This window comes from Mytilus edulis, chromosome 10, assembly GCF_963676685.1.
Source record: "Mytilus edulis chromosome 10, xbMytEdul2.2, whole genome shotgun sequence".
Lineage (NCBI taxonomy): Eukaryota > Metazoa > Mollusca > Bivalvia > Mytilida > Mytilidae > Mytilus > Mytilus edulis.
The window spans coordinates 34,422,494-34,447,026 of record NC_092353.1 but is presented as its reverse complement, the minus strand read 5'-3'; the positions used below and the strand labels follow the sequence as shown (position 1 = coordinate 34,447,026).

General features: G+C 32.0%; 1 protein-coding gene across 50 annotated transcripts in view; it reads right to left on the bottom strand.

Moving 5' to 3' along the window:
* Positions 1–865: 865 nt before the first annotated feature.
* The window catches only part of LOC139490993 (cysteine-rich motor neuron 1 protein-like), a 40,775-nt gene continuing 17,107 nt past the window's right edge, over positions 866–24,533 (bottom strand). For 2 of the 50 annotated variants that reach the window (XM_071278187.1, XM_071278186.1), the window contains exons 2-19: positions 23,376–23,525; positions 22,773–22,888; positions 22,216–22,320; positions 21,526–21,633; positions 21,107–21,211; positions 19,216–19,542; positions 17,754–18,044; positions 14,415–14,663; positions 11,659–11,895; positions 10,166–10,261; positions 8,898–8,993; positions 8,383–8,607; positions 7,683–7,901; positions 7,291–7,341; positions 5,662–5,919; positions 4,098–4,337; positions 3,550–3,621; positions 866–2,142 (exon numbers count right to left, since the gene is read on the bottom strand). In XM_071278187.1, coding sequence (XP_071134288.1) covers positions 1,778–2,142; positions 3,550–3,621; positions 4,098–4,337; positions 5,662–5,919; positions 7,291–7,341; positions 7,683–7,901; positions 8,383–8,607; positions 8,898–8,993; positions 10,166–10,261; positions 11,659–11,895; positions 14,415–14,663; positions 17,754–18,044; positions 19,216–19,542; positions 21,107–21,211; positions 21,526–21,633; positions 22,216–22,320; positions 22,773–22,888; positions 23,376–23,525 — 3,310 coding nt within the window. In that variant the 3' untranslated portion in view covers positions 866–1,777. The remainder of the gene's footprint in view (positions 2,143–3,549; positions 3,622–4,097; positions 4,338–5,661; positions 5,920–7,290; positions 7,342–7,682; positions 7,902–8,382; positions 8,608–8,897; positions 8,994–10,165; positions 10,262–11,658; positions 11,896–14,414; positions 14,664–17,753; positions 18,045–19,215; positions 19,543–21,106; positions 21,212–21,525; positions 21,634–22,215; positions 22,321–22,772; positions 22,889–23,375; positions 23,526–24,533) is intronic. The other 48 variants (XM_071278193.1, XM_071278192.1, XM_071278189.1 and 45 more) reach the window with 28 other exon arrangements.

Here is a 24,533-nt window from a genome sequence, read left to right as displayed (position 1 = left end):
GGATGGGTTTTGAACAACCAACATTAACGTTCCAGTATTTAGGTCAAGTATGTCAATTGACAATTGTAGCACATTTTATATTTATTAGTAACAGCACGTGCATCATTTAAGAGCTTGAAAGTGTATTAAGTTAATGAAATATATTAAATGTATGCCAATTTAAAAAAAAAATCCAGTAGTCAGTATACGCATGTGCAAACAAATTTCATTGAATTTTGAGCATGGGTTTGTTTACAAAGCGAAAGAAGCACGTCATATTAGAATTGATAGTTAGATTTAACGAAAGACATTTTAGACCCCTCTTGTTTTCTATTGTATAGTTTTTAGCTGTTATTCGTATTTCTGTTTTGATATGCAGGTTGAAAGTTGTCGGTGGTGTAGTCGGCATAAATGAAACTGAATTCTACTCATTGAGAAAGGGTCAACTCAAGTTTTGAGCCGATAATGATGGTTCAGCAACTTGATATGGTTGTTTCTTTTTTATAGTGATGAAAATGATAACAGTGTTAGCCCAATGTTTGACATTTTAACCAAATAAGACTGTTCGTTTTGTTCACACATGGTTGTAAATATTATGGAATTCTATGCGACTGTCATACAAGAGAAAGGTTTAGCTTGGTTTAAAACTAGTTTTGATTAACAATTTTCTACACAAAGAAATGCCTGTACCAAGTTTGGAATAGGACCGTTATTTTCCATTGATCTTTTGACTTCGCTATTTGATAAGAGACTTACGTTTTTTAATTACCTGTTATTATATCTGTATTTTTCTGTATTTTACTTTCAGCAAACACGTATGGAGTTGACGAGTTAAGCCGTGTTAAAATATCAACAACTTCGTAAAAAATATTTGTATTAGAACCAATTAAAGAAAAGGTTGTTTTTTTATTTGATAAAAATATAGATACAAATACGGTATACAACAAGTGATAAAAACGTCAACGAGTATGTTGCTTTCAAAGCACAATATCTTAAGACATACCAGATGTCTTCAATTTTCAACAACGTATCAGATAAAAAAAAAAAGTAACAAAAAATATCAAATGGGGCTATACATATATATATATAATGCGTGTAAGCAGTAAAAAAGTTATAAAATAGTGTTTTTTTTAATTAAGTATGTTATCAGTATTGATGTGTTTTATATTAATCGAACATTTTCTTTTTAACATTTAAATCGCTTTGTTGGAATCACATGATTTCAATATTTGCTCAATTTATATCAATCCGCAATTCCGCACTGTTTAAGGGTATAGTACATTATGCTGTCTTTCTTAAGTTTTAATTAATCATCTAAGTTATTAGTACATTTTATTTAATTCATTTGTCTTTAAGTGAAATCTCGCAAAGTTATCTGGGCTTTCCATTTACATTTATGAAAAAAGCAAGGAGATTATATTGGTCATTTTGAGTTAATATAACATCAAAAATTTTATAACATGCTATATACATGACAGAAAAAACACAAACAAATGTCAGATATCAGCTTTTAAAATCATTTTGTATGTCTTCTATACAGTATGATAAAATTTATTTAACAAAATTCCGCCAAATTTCTTACAAATGCTTACACTGATCAAATTTAGATAAGTTGTTTTATCGATACCAAATATTTTGAACAATATTAAATCAAATACTTAAAAAGTTAAAATATAGAACGTTTTTTACAGTTAAATAGTTAGATCTGTCTGCACTTATGTAATAAAAAATGTGTATTGTTCTACCTATAGTATCTACACAATGTATAAGGTAAATGTCATTCTGTTTTACTTCAAACTTAAGCATCTGCCTCGTCTTTCATTCTCAGTTTTATTTTCCCAACTTCTAGTTCATCTGAAGAGTCGTATACAGGATTCTGTACACCCTTCTTCATGAAGACCTTGACATCCATTTCTTCATACAGAGGTGGTTTTTCATCTCCCAAAACGTACTTTGGTGGAAGTTTCATTCCACCGGTTTTACTGTAAGATGGAGGAGGAGTTCTTGGTGGAGTTGCAGTTGAGTAGATAGCATTGTCATAAGCATTTTGTTCACTTCCATTTTGATGGGCATTCTCTTTTTTCTTCAGCCGACGACAGCACATTGCTGTTAGAATAATTGCTATGATAAGAATCAATACTGCCAATACACCAATCACGGGCACTGCAAAATAGATTTTTTGGTATTTTATTGGATATTTGTCGTGCATATATAATTTTGATCATTTTGAAATTAATATTTTTTACAGTCCCCTTTATGCAAATAAGCTTAATAATTAGTGTACTGAAATTTGGTGTTATATAACTGGTTTAATTACACTTTGGTTACTACGGTTTTTGTTGGGGATTCGTGTTTCTCTGTCTTTTGTTTTCTGTGTTGTGTTTTTTTTTTTGCCATGGCGTTGTTAAGTTTATTTTCGTTTGGTGAGTCTGAATGTTCGTTTAAAATCTGGTATTCATTTTGTCTTTTAACTTTGCAAGTCTTTATTCTAAAGTGTTTAAGCTGTAAAGTACAAAAAAAAGCACGCTGAGAATGAAAGAAATTCTAGTTTTCAAGTAGCAACACAAATCAACTTATTTGGAAAATATTTTCAAATAAGCGACAAAACAGAATAACCAATTAAATCAGCTCTGAATCTTTAAGAATGGTACACGAAAGAATTACTTTTTTGTGTATTAAAATTTAAACTGGTACGTAAAGTCAATTGGTTTGTGTTCAGAATTTCAGACTGGTCTGTTTTCATAGAAGAGAAAATCAAAGTACCCTGATTGCCTTGAATAAACGACAGACCCTTTTCTACAATCTCTGATCTATAAACGGTGACCTTTCCATACTGCAAGTGGCATGAGGTCAATTCCAACTCTAATAGTCTTTATTGATTTGACTAGTATAATTCGACCAATGCAAATGACATTCGGACAGTTTATCAAATCTTAATTGTGCATTATTTGTTATATATATATATATAGTCTGTACTCAATCTTAAAGCTCTAGTTCGATCGTTTTTTATACATATGTATACACTACACATATATGCAATATTCCAAGTCAGGAACATAGTGAGATTTAAACACAGAAATGGTGATTATGCAATCGGTCGGCTCCTTTCGTTTCTTCAAATCTTTTTATAGGAAAACTCTCGACAGAGATTTGATTTGTGCAATTAGAACCCTTGCTTTCTGGGAGATTTGAGACCATGTGATTGTATGTTGTTTGTATAGTTACATCTAAATAGTGTTCTTTAGATAACTTGTACTTCAAGATTGATTCTAATGACTAGAATGCAAAAAGTAAAACCAGAAAAATTACTAAACTCCAAGAAAAATTCAAGACGGAAAATCCCTATTTAAAAGATGATAAAACATCTAAAGCTCAAACACACCAAACGAATGGACATCAACTGTCATATTCCTGACTTGGTACAGTCATTCTGTTAAGTGGAAAATGGTGGATTAAACCTGGTTTTATAGCAAGCTAAACCTCTCACTTGTATAACAGTGGAATGCAAAGTTCAATTTGTATTTGATTTTGACTAGAAAACTATTAGACCACTATCGTGTCAAATCTTACATATAATCATATCTTTCTTATTTTCTTCATCGTCTCTCTTCAATTGATTAGGCATAGTCGGATCGGATGATCCTAAAAAATAAAATCAAGTTTGAATATTGTTTCACATAAAGAATAATTAAACCTATGATATGATTTATATACAATTTGAAAAAAATTAAGCACACATATTTAGATCAATTGATCGAAACTTATTATTTAGAAGATAAATACATAAACTATTTTCTTTTTACATATTGTCAGAAATTATTTGTTCGGAAAAATCAGTATTAGGCAGGTTAATATGTTAATATGTCTATTGTATATCTTAGAAGTTGCCTTATGTAACAATTGAATGATAGAATTTATTTATAGGGATACAATAAAATTGGAAAACCATAATAATCAATAAAATATTAATTATAAAAAAGAAGATGAGGTATGATTGCCAATGAGACAACTCCCCACAAGAGACCAAATGACACCTAAAATTAACAGCTATATGTCACTGTACGGCCTTCAGCAATGAGCAAAGCCCATATCGATAATATGTCGATAAAATTCGTTACCTCTCTTATAGACAGCTACGAGGAAACGACAGGCCGCGACATTACCCTCGTGATCAACAGCAACATACATGAGCAGATGTGAGCCTTCTGGAAATTTGCTATTGTTTTCATAATCAGAAATAAAATTTTCTTTTTTTATGCCAACGTTGTCTGAAGCTTCTGGTTTGTCCCAGCTAATAATTTCGTCCTCAAATGCAGATATTTCTGATGGACATGTGCTGTACATTGGTGGATGATTGTCTGCAAGTATAAGTATAAATTATTTGAGAGTATACGTCACTGAGACAATAATTTACATAGCACAAAATACGATATAAAAAAAAAGCGGAAACGTATTACTTTCACAAATTCATACATAGCCGACAACCAAAGCGGTGTGATAGTTTGACAACGTTTAAGATTTTTGAGCCAATTGCGTATTGATATTTTTACTTTGGTGTACCAATAATCGAGAATTGCCCAAAACCCATTTTTCAAACACAGGATTCTGACTGACTACTTGACATTCAAAACTTATTCGGAACAGAGCTTTGGTGTTTGTTTCAGGCTGCTGAGACGGCTTATTATATCAGACATTCCGCTATCATGTTATTGATAAAACTTTTTTTTGCATAACGTATTCTCATCAATTGATGTTACCACTTACCAATTGTAATGTATAATGTTCAATAATTATAAAACAAAAAAGAAGATGTGAGGGTATATGTAATTATGAAAGCACACACAACGACAAAATGGTGTTACATTAACAACAAAGATTGAAAATAACTAAACTTCCCAATTTACCGGATTTGAGCACCGGTAAACTACCGTCGCCTTTTATCGTATAGCAATTGACATCAAATCATCATTTACTTCCATCAAGATAATGATGACATATATATTCATATCTATGGGTAAAATGTATATGAATAATACAAAATCTACAAAATTCATATCTGACCTATGAATATAGAATTTCCAGTCCAGTTTTGTATAACGAATGTTATTCCTAACGAGAATATGTCCAAAGTACACGGATACCCCACTCGCACTATCCTTTTCCATGTTCAATGGACCCAGAAATTGGGTAATAATCTAATTTGGCATTAAAATTAGAAAGATTATACTATAGAGAACATATTTACTAAGTTTCAAGCTTCAATTTCATCAAAAACTACCTTGACCAAAAACTTTAACCTGAAACTCTCACTTTTATTTTCTATGTTCAGTGAACCGTGAAATTGGGGTCAAAAGTCTAATTTGGCTTTAAAATTAGAAAGATCATATCATAATCAACAAGTGTACTAAGTTTCAAGTTGATTGGACTTCAGCTTCATCAAAAACTACCTTGACCAAAAACTTTAACCTGAACGGACGCACAGACGAACGGACGGACGAACGAACGGTACGACGGACAAACGAACGAACGAACGAATGGAGCCACAGACCAGAAAACATAATGCCCCTCTACTATCTTAGGTGGGGCATAAAAATCTACATTTAAATTCGCAATTGTTGAATATTAACCGTCTTTTGTTTAGACCTATAACTTAATACGAAATTTAACAACATTTAAACTTACCGACAACATGAACTGTAATGTGACATGATGCAAACCGTCCATACTGATCTGGGGGATGAGACTGGGCTGTAATAATATGAATGTTTTTGCCGCAAGAGCAAGGAACAGCCTCGATAATTTCCTTGGAGTATTGAATCTTGTATGTTTTTCCAGAATTGTCAACCACAGTCAGGTTCACAGATCTACGAATGTCAATAAACTTTTCTCTGTGGGTATTGATAATCAGTGTACCACTTGGACAATGTTTGAACGATGGTCCTGAAAATAAAAATGTCTGCAATGTAAGCTTGGTTTACCTTTTTAAAGTCATATGCCTTATCTATGACAAATGTTTTTAATTAATTTCAATAATTTATATTGTGCTCCCGTTTTATTATTAAAAATTAAACAAAAACAAAAATCTACATTTCAATCGGAAATGTCATCCCCTCATTGATAACACATAAAATATGATATTCATCATGTGGACGATTAATTGTATAAAGCAGATATTTCTACATTTGGCACACAAAGTTAAAATTTCATCAATTCAACACTTAGATAACTTCAATATACACGTAGATATGCACACATGTACCTCACTAAGCAGATATTCTGTGAATTCAATAAACTGTGATTATTGCTTAAAAGTTTAGTGTTGCTAAACATGTGTTACACACACACACACACACACACACACAAATGAGCAGATAGTTATGTAGATGAAAAACACGCGAGGGTACCGTTTTGTATGTCTTAGAAATTAACGATGAAGCGGTACCAGTTATAAATACAACTATTCCACTGTTATGTGAGCGCATTAAACAAACACTTCAGTAAAATAGACTTAGAATTCCAAAATTATTTTAATTCATTTGAAATACTTGATGTTAAAAGCCAGTGAAAATCCGTGACGTTGTTACATAAACAAAAATAAGGTATTGATATTTTCATTTTAAAACATATATTTCTTAATTCTTATTGTAAAGCCTGAACCACTCTGTGAAACAAACATTTAACTACGAATAGTAAGTACTTCAGTAAATTTGATTTAACAAGACAAACTGCGAGCTAATGCTAACTGATGATACCCCTGTCCAAATACTTGACGGAAAACAGAAAGTCGGTGAGTGATAAACCTGAAAACGTATCACACGGTATACCCGATTAATATAAACTCCGAAACCAAATTTCAAGAATCCTTGTAATGTAGTTTCTGAGAAAAATGTGACGAAAAGTTTCAACTTGGATGTCATGTGTAAAATGGTGTAATTGTTTGGTAAACAGGAAGTTGTTTAGAGGGGAATCTAAAAATGCATCACATGGTATAGCCGACTCATAAACACTGAAACTAAATTTCAGAAATCCTTGTAATGTAGTTCCTGAGAAAGATGCGTCGACAAATATTCATTGGATGGACGAATGGACGGACAAACAGAGGTAACACAGTATACCCTAACTTTTTTCAGCGGGGTTTTAAAATGTCAATGATAACAGAATGTAAAAGAATGCTCAATTTGAATAAAGTGAACGCTTTAAAGCATTAAACCATAATTATAGACATGTATGTTAATGCAAATACTATTCATGTCTCCTTTACAACATGAGAGAGAGGAAGAGAGGACGAGAGACATATGTTAAATTACTTACCAGTATTTGGAGGAAGAGTAGGTCGAACAGTCGTTGGTGGAGGTGTTGTGTCTAAAAAAAGAAACAATTTGTTTAGAGTAACAGACAAGGCAAAGACTTCAGATTATTGAAACTTTATTTTGGTATTCATTTGGATAGGGCAATAATTAATGTGAACAAGATCTGACCATACCAATTGAAATACTAGTATAAGCTTTAAAAGGTGTACTAAGGATACGATTAAAATTTAGACAGACTTTCTAATACTAATAGTGTCTGGTTGCCAATACTAAGTGTAAAGCATGCTAAATACAGAACATAAATTCAAATTGATTATGTAGCATTTAAAAGCAGCAAGAAAAAATAAATCAGTCATAGTTAGATGACTTGAATAATCGTCATCTCAAGCTTACCATCACACACTGGACAACACTGTCCTGGAATCATTTTGGGATTTGCACAGTACACACAGGCTTCTGTGCGACATGACCAATGTAAATATCCTCCATACTGGTATTGGCATACGCATGTTTTACAATCTGTTTGTTTAATGGTGCTCATGTGCTGGTATTGTATACCATTGAAGGAGCATGTTGATGATTTAGGTGTAGTTGGGGCTGGTGTGGATGTTGCTAAGAGAAGAAAAAAAAGCAAAGCAAACAAGGTGCATATTATTGAAGCAACTTTCAAACAAGCCAAGTGTAGTCAGTTTATTTAGTACAATAACTTTAGTTAAAAAACTATGGTATCTGATCAAATCAAATTATTGAAACAATCCGAGCATCAGATTCAATTTTATATCAATTGTACAACTGTTTCTTAGATGTAGCGTGTTAAAGTAATTTGAAATGAAAGCAAATTGTAAATGTGCGAAGCTGTAAGAAAGGCTAGGAAAATGTTCATTTAGTTGCATCAGAAAAACAAAAGTATCACTATGAAGATTTACATTTCTATATAACTTTGTAATAAATAATTTTTAATTTGAATAATTTGTTTTCTGTATGAAATATAAAAAATGTGAGGATATAAATCGTTTGCAAAGACTGTAAAATACAGTCACAAAAGTTTCTGAAATGGCAAACTTTCAATTGTTTTTTGCACATAGTAATTTACCAGGGCAAACAGGACAGCATTGACCCGAGATTTTGACTGGATTGCTGCATTTCGGCTGTTGACAATCGTTAATCATGCAACTCCAGTTTGGTTTTTGTCTATTCCTCGAAAAACAGGTACACATCATGCAGTCTGTTTTCCAGATATTGTGACCCAAGGGGTAAACTTCTCCGTTATATATACAGCTTTGACTGACTTTCGTGGGAGCTGGAGGTGTGGTAGTTGCTATCGAGACAAAGTAAACATTTACACAGATGTACACATAAAGGTTTGATATCGTTCAAATTAACATTCATAGATAGCAGGATTGAATATTTTTATATGCACCAGAAGCGAAGAGCAAAAGGCTGAAGCATGTGTTCTTTAAAGTGCAGAGAAGATGGCTATGATATATGAAGTCTCTAAAGATAATTAAAGGATACATTGATTATCTGACATTACGGTATGGTTTCTTCTTACAGTTACAATGGTCTTATTTACTCAAATTTTAAATATATTGGAATAGAAAAACCTACTTTTGCATTTACATATTGGACAACCCCTCTCATCAGTTTGAAATCCATTTTCACAAAACATTTTACAAATGGGTCCACATTCATCTGGTGGTTTATCTAAATTTATATAAAAAAATACTTTTGATAAATGAATATAAACATACTTGAGTTACAAATTGTACAACCCTTTCACAACCATTCAAAGGATTAGATTAAGTGTTATAAAAAAAAAGTCATACAAAGCGCTAGTGTCAATTATTGCGAAACAGCAAGAAATTTGTATTTCCGAAGACCAAGTCAATCAGTTATAGTTTTGTGGGGATCGAAATTGAAAAATCTAAACTCAATATCAACACAAAGACTTCAGAGACAACATACAAAGGTGGCTGAATTTGTGATAAGTCTAAACACTTAAGGAATAGCCTTGCAATTGAAATCAAATCATCATTTACTTCCACCTAGATAATTATGACATATATATTCATATCTATGTTAAAAATATATGAATTATAAATAGTCTACAAAAACCATATATAGAATTTCAATTCCTTATTATGAGTTTTGTAATGGTTTCTTTTTCAACTTCATTATGGTTTTTGTCCGTTCCTCGAATAACAGGTACACATTGTACAGTCTGTTTTCCAGATATTGGGATCCAAGGGGTAAATTTCTCCGTTATATATACAGCTTTGATCGACTTTCGTGGGAGCTGGTGGTGTGGTAGTTGCTATCGAGACAAAATAAACATTGACACAGATGTACACATAAATGTTTGATATCGTTCAAATAAACTCATCATAGATACCCAGGACTAAATTTTGTATATACGCCAGATACGCGTTTCGTCAACAAAAGACTCATCAGTGACGCTCGAATCCAAAAAATGTTAAAAAGGCCAAATAAAGTACGAAGTTGAAGAGCATTGAGGACCAAAATTCCTAAAAGTTTTGTCAAATTCAGCTAAGGTAATCTATGCCTGAGGTAGAAAAGCCTTAGTATTTCAAAAATTCGAAATTTTGTGAACAGTTAATTTATAAATATAACCATATCAATGATAATTCATGTTCATAAATACCAGGATGGATTTTTTTTATATGCATCAGAAGCGAAAAGCAAAAGGTTGAAGCATGCTTTCTTTAAAGTGCAGAAAAGATAGCTATGATATATGAAGTCTCTAAAGATTATTTAAGGATACCTTGAGTATCTGACATTACGGTATGGTTTTTTCTTACAGTTACAGTGTACTCATTTTACTCAAATTTGAAATATATTGGAATAGAAAAACCTACTTTTGCATTTACATATTGGACAACCCCTCTCATCAGTTTGAAATCCATTTTCACAAAACATTTCACAAATGGGTCCACATTCATCTGGTGGTTTATCTACATTTATATATATATATAAAAAACATTTGATAAATGAATATAAAGAAGATATATATGAAGACCAAGTCAAGTCAGTTAAAGTTGTTTGGGAATCAAAATTGAAAAATCTAAAACTCACTATCAACACTAAATACTTCAGAGACAACATACAAAGGTGGATGAATCTGTAATAAGTCTAAACACTTAAGGAATAGCCTTGCATTTACACAGATGTACACATAAAGGTTTGATATCGTTCAAATTAACATTCATAGATAGCAGGATTGAATTTTTTTTTATATGCACCAGAAGCGAAGAGCAAAAGGTTGAAGCATGCTTTCTTTAAAATGCAGAGAAGATGGCTATGATATATGAAGTCTCTAAAGATAATTTAAAGATATCTTGTATTAATTTTTTATTATTTTATATTTGACTTTCGTACATGTTATATTAATGAATTGAAACTCTGTAGTTGATTTATGCCATCAAATCTTTGATTGTGTGAACACCTCTATTGATTTAGTGTTTAAGTGCTTTAGTTTCTTATTTTAACAGGTAATGCATTCAGCTATTTACCATGTAACATAAATGTGCTTTATTAATTTGAGTAATGTGCACGCATACATTATGTTCCTAGTAAATTATCAACTTAAATAATGCGCATTATTCACTTGAATGATATACATGCAAACAGCTATGGGCTATGCCATGAAACTTTGCTCGTATATTTTATTTGATATGAACCATGTGCATTAACTTCAGTAATATGTACGCAAACAGCACTGTACCATGTTCATTATAAAATTAAATAGGTATCAAGATAAGAAAATATATTGATTTAAGCATATATGTCCTATAACAGACTAGTATATTCCATTCCCTCTTTTTAATTTCAAGTTGCCGAGTTTTGTCGAATGTGTTCCAATAACAACTTTGCTGTATTTTCAAAATCAGACCAAACATTTAATATATCATTTATCTTTGAAGTTAATTCTTTATGAATTTTCTAATCCAATTATAATATACCTTTACCGATTTTGGTTATGCGATTTACACATTTCATTTAAAGGACATAAGGTGTTCACAAAAGTGTAAAGACGATACCAATTTCTGGCTCACTATTCGACTACTCCAGACAACATGATCTTTGTGGTGTATTACATTTACACAAAACATTATATACAAATTTCCAAGGGGATTCAGTTCATTCATTGTCAAGCATTTCACAAGTGTATATAGTGCAGTGACATCTAATTATAATGATTTATTGTATTCGTTTTCGACTATAGGATATGATTCTTGTCTGAAGCAATGACTACTACAACTCTTCAATGAAACATAAAAGGGGGGGAAAGATAACAAAACTTGAAGAAATAAAAAGAGGGATTTTGTAAGATATAACTTATTTTGTTTACCATCACAAACAGGACAGCACTGCCCGGGAATATACTTCTGTGATAAACATGTAATTTGAGGACAATCAACAATTCTACATGTCCATTCCGGATTTTGTTCTCCAATTTTAATACAAATACAAGGGTTGCAGCTATCTGTGCCGACCTCAGACCCTTCTGGATATTCAATTCCTTCCTTTGTACAAGTGTTACGTGGAGGACTAGTGGTTGTTGATGGGGCCTTTGTTGAAGGAACATCTATAATTAAAATAAGAGTCTAGCAAAACAGTTTTTTTATACATATAGTGAACAATATAGTGGTAAATTGAGTAATGTCAAAATACGAATGAATCTTTGCTACATAAACATTACAAAATGCTTTAAAAAATCTGTTACGGGTTACATCAATTTAAGTCTTACCAAACACTTTCATTATGACAAGCGCTTTGATTTATTATCGTCAATTAATCCTCTCTTTATACATTTAAGGCGTCCTGGTGCAGGTTGTAATTAAATTGTTGTTGTTAAAATCACTGGCTTCCAGCTGAGGACTAAAACCAATTTTCTTATTTATAGTCAGTTTGAACAAAACTAGAATGTTTCCTTTAAGTTCGTTTCTCAACACAAGTTTATTAAGTATTTTTATTAACATATTTTGTGTTTGACAAAACTTATCAAGTCTGTCTTGATCCACAATTTGTCAGTTCACAGTCGGATTGATCGGATGAGAGCTTGACACATTGACGTATACTTTACATCCTTTGTAGTTATATACATGTCTATACGAATAACTTTTCCCATAAACACGAAAACCCCTAATCTCATCTTATTTTCATGTAATGCTTTTTGTCGCTTTATTTTTCTTAAGTAATCTTTATTCGGATTGTGCTTTACTCAGACCACAATGTTCTTGCCATTATGATATTGTATTTGTCGTATCTGCGTTCATCCTCTGAGGGCATTAAATTTTCGGAGGAGGGGAAGACATTTTATGGAAATGAATATCTTTGCCTGTTATGTAAAAATAAATTATGTCGACAACATGAAACTAACTATTCTGGAACACAAAATACAGAAGATAATTGAGAACAAAAGGGAATATGCATAACAATGTGTATTTGTGTAATTAATATATCTATATCCATTTGCTCCCATTTCCATAAGCAAGCATATGATTATAGTTAATTAGCAGAGAAATAATTTGTTATTGGTATTGTGTCTGTTTTCAAATTCAATCAAAGAAACAAATTCCAACTTAAGAAGGGTATTAGTTATATATTATTAGTAAATAATGTTATCTTGCAACGTTAGAATATGTTCTACAAAGAATAATATTCACGCTGTAACCATTGATTTATTCCCGATGTTTTGTTATTTATCTTCAATTTAAACATCGGTAAATTATTGTAGCCTTAATATTTTGTATATCAAAGCTTGATTAACTATTCAAAACAACTTGTTTTCACTGTTTACTTCACAAACACGAAGCTTTATTTGCTCTGGTCGATAGTTATGAAAGGTACTAGGATTATAATTTAATACGCCAGACGCACGTTTCGTCTACATAAGGCTCGTCAGTGACGCTCAGATCAAAATAGTTATAAAACAAAACAAGTACAAAGTTGAAGAGCATTGAGGACCCAAAATTCCAAAACGTTGTGCCAAATACAACTTAGGTACTATATGCCTAGGATAAGAAAATCCTTAGTTTTTCGAAAAGTTAATAGTTTTGTAAACAGGAAATTTATAAAAAAGAAGATTTCCAATCTTCTTGTGTAAAACGCATGATACAAGTACTGTTAGTATAAAACCACGTAGCCAGGGTATTCGAGAAACGAGCCCCAAGTGATCCAATATTTATAAAGACTATTAAAGTTGGGGTTGAGATTGAAGTTAAAGCTTCGTGAACCCAAATACCTCCCCCCTTTTTTGTCTTCTCAAACACATCCTGGCTACGGACCAGCACATTATTGTACTTATTTTTAAATTCAACATTTAAACATAATTCCGATAAATTTAAACTCTTGATTCATAAACATTCAAAGCTTATAAGTTTGCATGTTACTGGCACAAACTCGACAGCATCCAACATATGTAACATTTGTGAAGTCGATATGAAACCAAGGGCATTGGACTGTCGATAAACAGTTCCTGTTGTCAAACGATCTTTTCAATTGATAACCACAAATGCATGTACCATAAGCATTGTGCATGCGTATTTCTGACCCGACTTTATTTTTTTTTTCTATTTTGGACGCAAGAGGGTTTTTGTTTCTTGGTTATATGCTTCACAGTAATAGCTTTGGTGTTATCTATTGATTGATATACTGTATTTAAATCAATAGGAATGCACAACTTAGAAATTATGTTAGAGGTGTTCATAAAAGCAACATACCTGATACTTGTCTATTTGTCATATTTAAAATGCATGTCACGTTTTGACATTTATTTTCCCTTTCTAGTTGTTTCCCTTTTACAAGAAAAATGCAACGAATTATACGTTATATTATTGTATGCACTTGTTTTTTATAACCTTAGTTTTGAAAACCTTAATGTTCAGTTAATCATTTCTAGACATTTATCAACATGAATATGAGTAAATTTTGAATTATTAATCATCTTTCAAAGCATTTGTTAATAAAGTCTTTCTTCTATGCAATTTCCTGATGTTATTATTCAAACTGATTATTGAAGCGATATGCTTGAATACATAAGTGTAATGCCGACGCTAAAAAAATGCTATATAAAAACGTAAGCATATGTATATTGCATTGTACCAGCACAAGTTGGACAGCATCCCACAGTCGTAATATTTGTGCAGTTTGATGGAAACCAAAGACATTGGACTGCCGGTGAACAGGTCCATGTTGGTAACAAATCTTTCCCATAATAACCACAAATGCATTTGTCACAACCATTGTTTCCTCGGATTTCAGAGCCGATCACATAATTCGTTCCATTTCTATAACAGGAAGCAGCAGGCTTCTTGGTTGTAGGCGGTCTCATGGTTGTAGTGGATAAGTAATCTGTTAATCGAGTTAGAAAGGTTGCATTTCGTGTATGACGATTACGGTAAATATTTGAATGAATGCACACATTAGAACAGTAGTTCATAAAATTGAGAATGGAAGTTCACAATGAAAGTAACTGGTTCATTTTAGTAAGCTGCTAAATCTATTTCCGTAAAAAAGTTATAATACAGACATAAACTGCATTTTTCTCCAAATTTTAAAATGAGTTAACATTTTAACGAAACATTACTTCCAAATACATATGCTGTACAGAGAATTCCATTAGAAAAAAAAATTAAAAAAATATTATCAATAATATAATTCAAATAATTCATTATTAATATTTTAATCCTAAAGATATATATGAGACCAGTTTAGCAAATCGTGTTACATAAGGGTTGTAACATTATGGCACATTTTACGAAAATATACAAAGTTGACCACAAACGAGGACACGTGGAAATGCACAACTTGATTAAGTAAAGAGGTCGAGAGTTCAATATATGAATATGTGAATAGATGGTATATCAATGACAACTTTATTTACGATAACTGTGTTCAAACACGAACATTTATATTTAACAAAAAACTTATCAGGATGGAAGTCTCCGTAGTAAGTAACTGATAGGTTCGTTGTCAATACCATATCTTTGTACTGTCATATCAAATGAATGGAGTAAGATGCTCAGTTTAAGCGACTAAAACATTTTTGAAGTAAAAACGATATTTATCACGATGAATCTTATTAAAATAATTGCTTTCTTAGGCATACAAATTACTACATTAATTTATTATGTTATAAACACAGTATGTCTTAGTCATCTTATAATGTTGTAAGAAAATAAATAATTTATATAAAATATTTCAGTATTTTAAACTGTATACATGGCTACTGTACCTGAAATTATGTTAATAGAATAGAGATAAGAAGTTTATATTTTGAGAGATTAAATGGATTTAAATATTGAATGATAAACTTGCAATTGTTAGTATAAGTTGTATTGTAATACTGATTACAAGTACGTTCAGTCCTTTGTTAGTTTAAATGTACTGTCAATTTGTTATGATTCTGAGAAGTGATTAGTATATTTTAACATTATATTCTACTTGACAAGTACTTTAAAATGGTTATGAGATTACACTGGTTTTTTTTTATGATTTTAAATATGAAGTATGCTGAATATTTTGATTTCATTATTAAATGACTAACTAATGGCTGTTTCCTCATGGCTTAATGTCTTTGTGTTAAGTTATCACAACATGTAACTCTTGCATGGATACATGCTAATTATGTCATGTGACCAAGACATTATTTCATCCGAATTCAAAATGCATCACCAATCACGATGAATGTGTTAATGTAAGTATTGGTGATGCATTTTGAATTCGGATGAAATAATGTCTTGGTCACATGACATAATTAGCATGTATCCATGCAAGAGTCACAATAACAAATGTTTGATCACTTTTCACAAAATATAAACCATAACATTAACTACCAGGGCCGTAACTACATTGAGGCAAATGAGGCAAATGCCTCATGTTGGAAATTTCAAAAAAAAAAAAACGAAAAAAAAGATTGTCTTCATATCAAATTGTTTTCATGTAAAGTGTCTTGCAAGACGCAAGTTCTATTTACTCTCAGATGTCGCCCTTGCATGTTTATCGTGGTCCATGTTTCTATTTTATTTTTAGTTTTCAGAGTTGATGGTCTATTGTTTGTACTTCTGTGTCCCGGGTTTGTCTTTTGTTCATTTATTGTCCTACGTACGTTATGACTATATAGATATAGGAAGATGTGGTGTGAGTGCTAAATTATGAGACAACTCTCCATCAAAATAGTCTGAGTGTTGATTTTCATTTGTAAACGTGTGGTTTTGCAATGTTGCATGTCAACCAATGTCCAGACATTGTACGAAAAAATATTTTAAGAATATTTACGATGCTACTGGACACAAAAAAAATATGGTCGTTTCTGCATGGAGAATTGACTTGATATCAAAGAATGCAAAACTGGCTCTTTTTGTTGTAGATAAAACTAGATAGCTGACATAGTTTAAATTAAAATAAGACCACCAATTTCTCGGTATCAAATCATCTATAAAAACATCAATGTATTGCCATATGATCTTTTACATTAAAGGGTTAAACTTGCATTAAGTCGTGTTCAGACCCTTTAACAGAAAATAAAAGAAGATGGAGTAAATGTGCACGGGACCTAATTTCACACAAAATTAATGCATAGAAAAAATACAAATGATTAATGGTCAAAGTTTTTATTCTTGTTCTTCATCTTGATAGTTTATGGAGGGTCTTCAACAATAAAAGAATCATTAATACCGTAAAACAAGGTCAAGATGATCCTTAGTGTCGACTTAAGCAGTACTAGTACTTAAAATATACTACTGCACTGTCACTATATATAAATCTAGTCACAAAAAAAAATCACCAAAGTCTAAGAACAATACGAGACAAAGAACAGACAGACAGATGCGATTTAAATGATTGTCAGAATTACGATTTTTGCTTTATCCTTCATATCGATCTACTTTTAATGTTGTCCTCGTAAAACCCGTAAAAGTCTTAAATTACAATGAATCTATGTTTTTGCTTTGAGACCAGAATATTGTCAAAAAAAGCGCTAAAAATAAATTGCGTTTCAATGTAAGAAAGAGTCTGGGAAACGCTCAGAATGCACGATTTTGCTTTATTTTTCTCAGAGCCCAGACCGTTCGCCAAAAATTTTAAAAATGTTAAATGATACTTTACGAAATCTGAATTAAATACTTTGGTTTTATATTCATTTCTTTATACATAACTTTTCCTGCTCACTGTTTTCAGAAAAGTGACGATGATAACTTAACACAAAGACATTAAGCCATGAGGAAATAGGTATATTTTTGAAAGCCACGATAAGCACCACCATTGCTATAACAATTCAAGAGCAATATATAATAAATATATTGGGGAGGGGGACACACATATTACCAGTGACACCTTTCCCTTGATAATCATGCAAAGTGAGTGTTAGTATTTCCAATACCCGTACCAAATATATATTATGTTACACTGTGTGAGTATATTTTATGATGACGTAGCATTTACCGGTGCAGATAGGACAGCATCGACCAGGAATATTTGTATAATTGGCGCATGATGAATCCCAGAAACAATCTGTCACCATGCACTGCCAGCTTGTAGTATCATACAATTCACCATTGGCAGATGCAGTATACACGCATGTGCAACGTTCACAGTAATTATTTCTATTTATAGTAGCACCCATTGGGTAACGTGTTCCATTCTCCATACACGTGGAAGGCAAGGTTGTGGTCGGCTTTAGTGTTGGTGTAGTTGAGGTTGGTACGGGCGTTGTTGTTATTGTGGTTGGCATATCTGGTATATTGAAATACACTCATTTTTATAAAGATACAATCTAGCAGGAAGAAGGGAACAATCGAATGGTACTAAGTACTCATTTCAGTTTCAATGAAAAAAACATGTACTATATAGACTACACTTTTACACTTATTTTTCAAACATTAAAAAAAAATACACTTTTTTGCTTTAGTCTTTACCCATAGGATTTAACTACATATATCCATTAAAAAGACAAAAAATATAATCATTTGAGTTTTTAAGTTCTGAAAATTACAATACTAGACTAAGTATATTTATCTACTCATATACTCTTACAATACTAAATGTGAACACTTATATATTGTGTGTTTTTACAGTAAGTATTTGATACACGCACTGGTCTTTAAAAATAAAAAGAATACTTCTAAATTGTAAACGATAAAAATTAACAAGACGTGTTCATGTACATCAAATTAGTGTCAATAGTTTGCTCTCATATCTTAGTGTGTTTGTTTAGTTATTTTAGATTTTGCAAATGGACGCAATTAGTTTGATCAAAGTAAACAGAATTATCTTCAATTCATAAGTATAATGGGCAAACATAAAAGTATGTGCATTCAAAGCTATGGACAAAAGCAGCAGAGGATCAATTAGTAGAAAAGGTAAAATTGGAATGGAATAAGCTAATAGCTAAAAGTTATTCTAAAGTTGTCGTTCAGGATAGAGACAAACAAAAAAGTATGCGTGTTTACTGTCATATACTAAAACAAATAGGGTGGGTACGTTGGGATTATTTTTTTTTTGATTTTTTTACATTGAGTCTGTGGGAGCAACATTGTGACTTTAACAGTGCTTAAACAAAAATAGCAAAAAAAAACTTTAAAGTAGGGAATAAAAATAAGGGTAGGTAGGGGTACAGTAAACACACATCCTTTATTTTATTTGGCCTAGTAACGACCTTACAGTTTTAGTTATTAATTGAAAGTAGGTCACATATGAATATTTACCATTCTAGAATAGATACATTTAAGGGGTAAATGTTAATCAAAGGTTGACATTAACAATAACTTATCACATGGCTTTATTTTAGTAAACAACAAAAACTGAAATGACTAGAGCATCAGTGTGGTAACATTCATTCCAAACAACTCATACGTTTTATATTGTTCCCAAATGTTACGATAGATAACTTTTGCTGTGCACTTACCGTCGCATACCGGACAACACAAATTAGGGATCATCTTTGTTCTGTAGCATGAAAGTCTGGGACAACTAATAGAAACACATTCCCACTGTTGTTTACTATTAGGATCTTTACATAGACAGGTTGTGCAGGAATCTTGTTGGCGGCGGTGTCCGACTGGATAATGCTCACTTTGATAAGTGCATGTTGTAGCCGCTGGTGCCGTGCATTCGTGAGCACCACATCCGTTTCTACAACATTTCTGCTCGTTTGGACATCCAGAATCGGTTTTACACATTTCAGCACAAATTCCTGCACCTGATGCTGCAGGACAATCACCATCTTTGACTTCTGTAAACACAAAGTAAACTTTATCAATACCTTGTACATGTGCTTCATTATACTTCATTACAGACACAATTAGGGGGTTTTGATTATCAGGATGAAAATATCCTACTCAGATGTAAAATCTGTAATGAAAAAAATTTAAATCATTGGATTAACTACTCGTATAGTGTAATAATTCACTAAGATAACTTCTAACTTGGAAAAGGAAATCGAAAACAATAAGTAGGGTAAAATTGTGCTCGCTACCTTGGTAGCTACATAAGAAAGCAAAATGTAATAGTTTTTATCATCAAATACTTTAGTTTTAAGGGTTCCGTGTTTCTATACTTCTTTCCTTATTTCTTCGAACACCAATTTTTTTTTTTTTTCAAATTAATGCATTTTTGTTTTTTAATGTTGAATTATGTGTTCAGCCTAATGGGTTCGATATCCTGTTCCTCTACTTTTATCTTGTAGGGTTTTTGTTATTTCGTATAACAGCTAAATTTAACAGTGACAGACTTTTCGTAGCGATTATTTCAACGCGAAATAGGTTGTAGATGTATCGATATCCATTTGCATAAGGTCGATTTATATCCTTGGCAGCCAATATGATATTCATATAAAAAAAAAGATGTGGTATGATTGCCAATGAGACAACTGTCCACAAGAGACCAAAATGACACAGACATTAACAACTATATGTCACCGTACGGCCTTCAACAACGAGCAAAGCCAATATCGCATAGTCAGCTTTAAAAGGCCCCGATATGACAATGTAAAACAATTCAAACGAGAAAACTAACGGCCTTATTTATATAAAAGAAATAAACTAAAAACAAATACTGTATGTTACACATAAACAAACGACAACCACTGAATTACAGGCTCCTAACTTGGGACAGGCACATACATAAATAATGTGGCGGGGTTAAACATGTACGTGGGATCCCAACTCTCCCCAAACCTGGGACAGTGGTATAACAGTACAACATAAGAACGAACTATAAAAATCAGTTGAAAAAGGCTTAACTCATCAGATGGAAACAAATATGTATGTTCATGTATATTTATTGTTCTTGTACATTTTGGTTGATTTGATTGCTGTCTAATGAATTTTGATTCCCTATATCTCCTTTTATGCATCGTAGTTTATATGATACGGTAAATTCATGTTTACTCACTGATAACATATGGAAAACGAGTTAACAAGTTAAGTTTAAACAGCATAAGTTACATTTAATTTTTAATTTGTGGAAGTACATTCACACATCCATAAAAACTGACAAAATCAAACACTGTCAGCCAATCAACAGAACAAGGGAAAAACAATTGCCATTTTTCTAAAATGCGATTCCTAAACGATACTCTCTCGTATGGAAACACGTATCATCTTCAAGCATACTCACGCACACACCATGTCCATTAAAAAGTTGATAAACGCTTTTTAAACATGTATTGAAAGACAGGCATGTCTCAAAGTTAACATTTGAGCCCAATGATCCCCAATTTTGGCTTCGGATTTAGCTCTCTAGAGACCAAAATGTATATAATTATACTTCAAAGAAGCGTTACATGTTGTACCTACCTTTCTCACACGACTCTCCTTCATAGCCAGGTGGACAAGAACACATTGGTCTATATATTCCATCAATGCAGCTTCCGCCATTTTGGCACGCAGGATTACACACAGCTACAATAAGAAACGATAGATACTTTCATAAATTTAATTTTTAAAGAATTTATATTAAATTTCAATGATCCACAGATTTTGCTATTATACACTGTACAAAAAGTTGAAAATATTTTCATCTAGATCATAAGTTATATTTGCAAACCCATCAGTTGTATTTGCCACTATAGTAGTTATTGGGCTATGGAAATGCTGGATTGAATAGTTAATTATTTCTTTCGACTTTTATTCGTTTTTGTGCCAAAGATGTTAAATTAATTTTTGCCACACAAAAACAAACACAGACCTAATGTGTCCATGGCAACCAAACTTACGTGTTTCACACTGTTTCCCGGTATATCTCCCATCGGGACAAACACACACAGCTTCTCCATCTCTGCCAGAACAAATTCCATTATTTAAACAATGAGGCGTGCAAACAGCTGGAAATAAAGGGAAAATTACATCTCTGACTGTTTTGATTATTATTGTAGTTTGTATGCCACGAATACATTAATGTTAGATTCAAGTTTTACTCATTGGCTGCATCGGGAAAATGAGTTCAGTTTAAGCAGCTAAAGTCACTTTTTATTTTTAATTTGTGGAAGAACATCCAAATATCCATAAAAACTGACAAAATCAAACACTGCCAGTCAATCAACGGTACAGGTGAAGTGAATCATATATTAGTAACCATTACATTGCATTATCAAAGTCAGTTAAACTTTTAAAAAAATCAATTTGCTGCTGTAAAAGTTTACCAATACATTTAAACACCAGGGGTCTATTTTTTTTTTACCATGGTGCACTACGAGTTTTACAAATCGACTCAACGTGGAATGGCACATGGCAAAATATACCAATCACATGGTATGTGTATGGTTACATAAGTGCTTTTCGAGTATAAGTATGTCCTGAAGACTTCAGACCATCTTTTGTTATGCATAAGATTATTAAATGACATAATCATCTCTATTTAAACAAACAGATATTAACTTAATGGAGTCATGATAATTTATACATACCAGATTCACAATGTGTCCCGGAAAATCCGTTCGGACAGGAACAATAGTCACCTGCGGGAGACCCGCCATTTTCACAGACAATTTCTTGGGTATTGGCATCTGCTTCTACAACAGTACATAAAGGGATTTTAAAGTTTTAAACTGTTGATTAACTTGTGGAAGTAAAGTTTTATTGTTCACTAATTTATGCGTTAAATATAATATATATGAAAATACTAACAGGAATCACAAAACAATATTGGGCAAGACAATAAAGAAATAGACGCACACAGACAAAATCAGGCATGTTCATTATCGCCCGACTCGGTTCATGGGTTCAAACACAAAATGTCACTTTTAAACATTGCTTACATCTTCTTCATTTAAAATGTGTTTAAAAGTTGCATCATTGGCAATCATACCATATCTCCTTACTTATTTTTATTTTAGGTTGCATTAAGTATTTGTTTGAAACCAAAAATTCATTAATTTAAATAAAAAATACACGTACATGCAGAACCCCTTTTATCAGAAATATAATAAAGCAAAACCGGAAACAAAATTAATAAAAAACTTACTGATGGAACATTGGCCATATTCGTCAAATGTCCATCCGTCACAACATTTTGGTGTACATGTTGACTCCGTCACATTATACGTAACACGATCAACACAGCCTTGTTTAATCTTATAGCTACAATAAAAAAAAAGTATCTATGTTATTGGTTTGTTTTTCTCAATAGAAAGGTGGGCAATTATTTCTGTCTTTAACTTGTGAAATGTTCGATTCGTAAGTGGTACTTTTTTACGTTCCTCTCTCGACTTGATTTTGTCTTGCTGTATACGAACTGTTTTGTTAGTATTTTTAAATACACATATGTCATTGTTTAATAGAGTCCTACTCATGGTGATAAAATAGTGTATCTAAGGTCTACTACACGTTAATGTTAATACCCATATCATTGATTGTCATTGGTTGTTGTCTGTTATATTTGTTTTAGAGTATTGTTATAGCTTAAATCCGGTCGTTTGTTTTTACAAATGTTTCATATTTTGCATGCCAGGAACTTTTTTAATTTTACACTTCCTAAACGTTACGGGTGTTACTCATTGTTAAAGGTCAGCCGTACGTTGACCACATCCTCTTATTTTAAATTTTAATAACAGTGAGTATTCCTTGCCTGTATCTTTTTCTGTAGTAACATATATCAGAGGGGTCAGTAGGTGTAACTTGACATTTCCTGCAGTACTCAATTGTCTGTTGATATGTTTTTAACTCCCAATCACAACACACATGATCTTCATCATCCCGTGAGGGACAGTGTCTGTGTCTGAAATAAATAAAATAAAAAAAATATTAAAACAAATAACGCTGGTAGATATATGCCTTCCGGTTAAAGAACACCTTTCATGAAATATTGCCTATCGTAACTGTTCTTTAATCTTGTTTTTAACATATTCATACATAACATTTTTTTTTTAACGATTGATAGTTTACTGTATCAGTCGAATTATTACGAATTATTTCTGATTAACATCATATGAAGGGACAGAGTTCTCAATTCACATGTACTTGTCAAAAGTAACATATTTCGTATTTATAAGTGATTGGTATTAACTCTTGATAATTACTTTGTTTTGTCTAAAACTTTACGACTCAGGAGATAGTGCATGTTTTTCAGTTGTGAACTTTCCCTTTCTATGTAGCAACAAGCATTTTAGCAGCAACTGTATATGAAATATGTATCTCCAAATAGTGAGATATCCAAGATCATGCGTATCTATCATGACTTCCTTGATAGAGGGTGTTGCCAAGGAAATCAACAAATGTTGAACCTTGTGTCTATGTATCTTATTTTCTAGTGGTGTCGTAATCTAACACTATCAATTTGGAAACATTTTAATATTTATAAACAAGAGACTCTCAAGAGCCTGAATCGCTCACCTTAATTCTTTTGGTTAAATCTCTCATCAATGATTATTTTGGCTTTTCAATTTATTTAAATGTTTTTTGGATCGACCTATTTTCTTCAAAAGCCAAAAAAAATAATCATTTTCTCCTATGTTCTATTTTAGCCATAGGAGCTATGTTTCTTGACTTACAAGGAAATAAAATATAAAATTTATACTAGATACTCTGAAACTCATTTAGCCTAAGTTTGGCTGAAATTGATACAGCAGTTTCAAAGGAGAAGATTTTTTAAAGTAAGTCAACATGATGAACAAATTGTGAAAAAAGTCTTTAAAGGGCAATAACTCCTTAAGGGGTCAATTGACAATTTTGGTCAAATTGACTTAATTGAAGATCTTACTTTGCTGAACATTATTGCTGTTTACAG